Source organism: Merops nubicus, unplaced genomic scaffold, assembly GCF_000691845.1.
Source record: "Merops nubicus isolate BGI_N331 unplaced genomic scaffold, ASM69184v1 scaffold15723, whole genome shotgun sequence".
Taxonomy (NCBI): domain Eukaryota; kingdom Metazoa; phylum Chordata; class Aves; order Coraciiformes; family Meropidae; genus Merops; species Merops nubicus.
In genome coordinates this window covers 12,205-14,044 of record NW_008599720.1, presented here as the reverse complement: position 1 = coordinate 14,044, position 1,840 = coordinate 12,205, and the positions used below count along the sequence as shown (strand labels likewise).

The 1,840-nt window shown below is 49.3% G+C and overlaps 1 protein-coding gene across 1 annotated transcript; it reads right to left on the bottom strand.

The window, feature by feature from the left end:
• Positions 1–5: 5 nt before the first annotated feature.
• Positions 6–1,688, bottom strand: LOC103770237 (coiled-coil domain-containing protein 92-like; the record flags this gene model as incomplete). Its single annotated transcript, XM_008937491.1, is given in 4 exon segments — positions 6–108; positions 110–572; positions 1,162–1,203; positions 1,547–1,688. Coding segments are annotated over 4 exon segments (738 nt in total), but the record flags the coding sequence as incomplete, so codon positions are not given.
• Positions 1,689–1,840: the final 152 nt, after the last annotated feature.

Genomic DNA, 1,840 nt, shown 5'->3' with positions numbered 1-1,840 from the left:
CGCTCCGAGGCGATGGGCGGGATGACCAGCGGCCTCTCCTTGATCAGGTGGACCTCTGCCGACTCCCTGGCCAGCAGGAACGGGGTGGGATCGGGCATGGCGTCCACATCGGCTCTCCGACCCTATTCTGTAGGCCTCCTCAAACTCGGGGTTGAGGGGCGTCGACAGGCTCTTCTTCATCCTGCGCCGCGGAGTCTCTGGCAGTTTGTCTTTGGGAGGGGACGGCTTGTAGCTGGACAAGACGGGACTGCCAGAAGGGGTCCCCTCCGAAGTCCCACTTGAACTCATCAGCTTCTTCTTGGTGGCGTGCAGCTGCGAGGTTAAATAAGCAATAGTGCTCGCTCGCTGCTCTAGTTCACTCGACAGCATGTTGAGCTTATGGCTTTTCATTTTCAACTCTTCCAAATACTTCTTTTCTCTTTCTTTGATAGTGTTTTCCAGAACCATTATCATCGCGTTCTTTTGTTCAAGTTCTTTCAATAATTCATTGTTTTCATCTTCCTTGACTTTAAGCTGAGCTTCAAGATCTTCACACTTTCTTCTGAGTTCATCACTTCTTGAACTACCATTTCCTAGAAGAACAGGAGAAGCACAAGTGTTTCAAGTAACCAATAACCACCAAGTCAAATAGAGCAACAGGGTTGCCTTTGCCATCCCAAACCATAAGAGAAATCCCAAAGACTAACTTCAGCTAAGACTCAAAATTATTACTAGTGCATACTAGATACTAGTGTATCTAGCTCATATATATATATACACACACACATACATATATATAAATAAAAGCTTTGAGGCTTAATTACAATATCAGCTAAGTTTAAATAACAGCCTCACTCTTCTGACCCTAAAATTCACACCCTGTGTTCCCACAGAGCATGCAGGGAACTGTGTAGTAAGAGAGAGCAGTCAGTGGTTCTATACTCTGTCCCTGGCTCTTTCAAAGTTTTCCTGTGTGACCTTGGTAAAGAACTTTTGGTATTTACTTCATAAATAACAGTAGGTCTGGAAAGTAGAAAACTACTTTTATACCTATAGAATTTATAAAGTCGATATCCCCGTGTAAAGTGTTATCACCTACTTGGAATGGGGCAAACACGAACACTGACAGCCAGGAGGAAGTCTGACATGAATATGGAAGGAGGAATGCTGTGTCTTCCTTACCTGACAGGTCTGAACTCTTTACAGTCAGCTCATAGGTTAAATCTGAGGAAAAAAGTTTAGTTTTGTTAGAGCATGCTTGCCAGCTGGGGTATGAGGTAGCTGATGATGTTTACAATGGCACATTTTGACAAACCCATGACATATCCCCCAACACCTGACGCAGTGATGGGAGATCCACTGCAAATTATCCAATCTGTGAAACGACTGCACCCATCCGCTTTTCAAAATGCACCCTGTACTTAACGATCCCACGGCTGTGCCCGAGCTACACGCCCACCACCCAAAGGCAGCCTGGCGGTGGGGTGGGCTTGGCTGCTCTGTGCCCAGGGTGGGGGCAGGAGCCTTTCACCCTCCCCCTGCCCCCGGGGCGGGCGCCGGGCGGTACCTGTGCAGTGCTGCTGCAGGCGCCGGATCTCGGCGTGCAGCCCCTTCAGCGTGCTGGCGTGCTCGCGCTGCAGGAACAGCAGGTTCTTCTGGGCACTCTGCAGCTGGTTCTCCAGGTTGGACGCTGCCATCCTGGCATGCAGGGACCCTGTAGGGAGCAGACGTAGCATGGGAGTTACTGAGCACACAGGGATCCTCGCTCTACAGCCAGGAGCAGCAGGAGCATCTGAATTCTCCCACGGATGAGCTGATACACGAGCGAGCAAATGCCACAACAGGCTCATGACCATTTCCA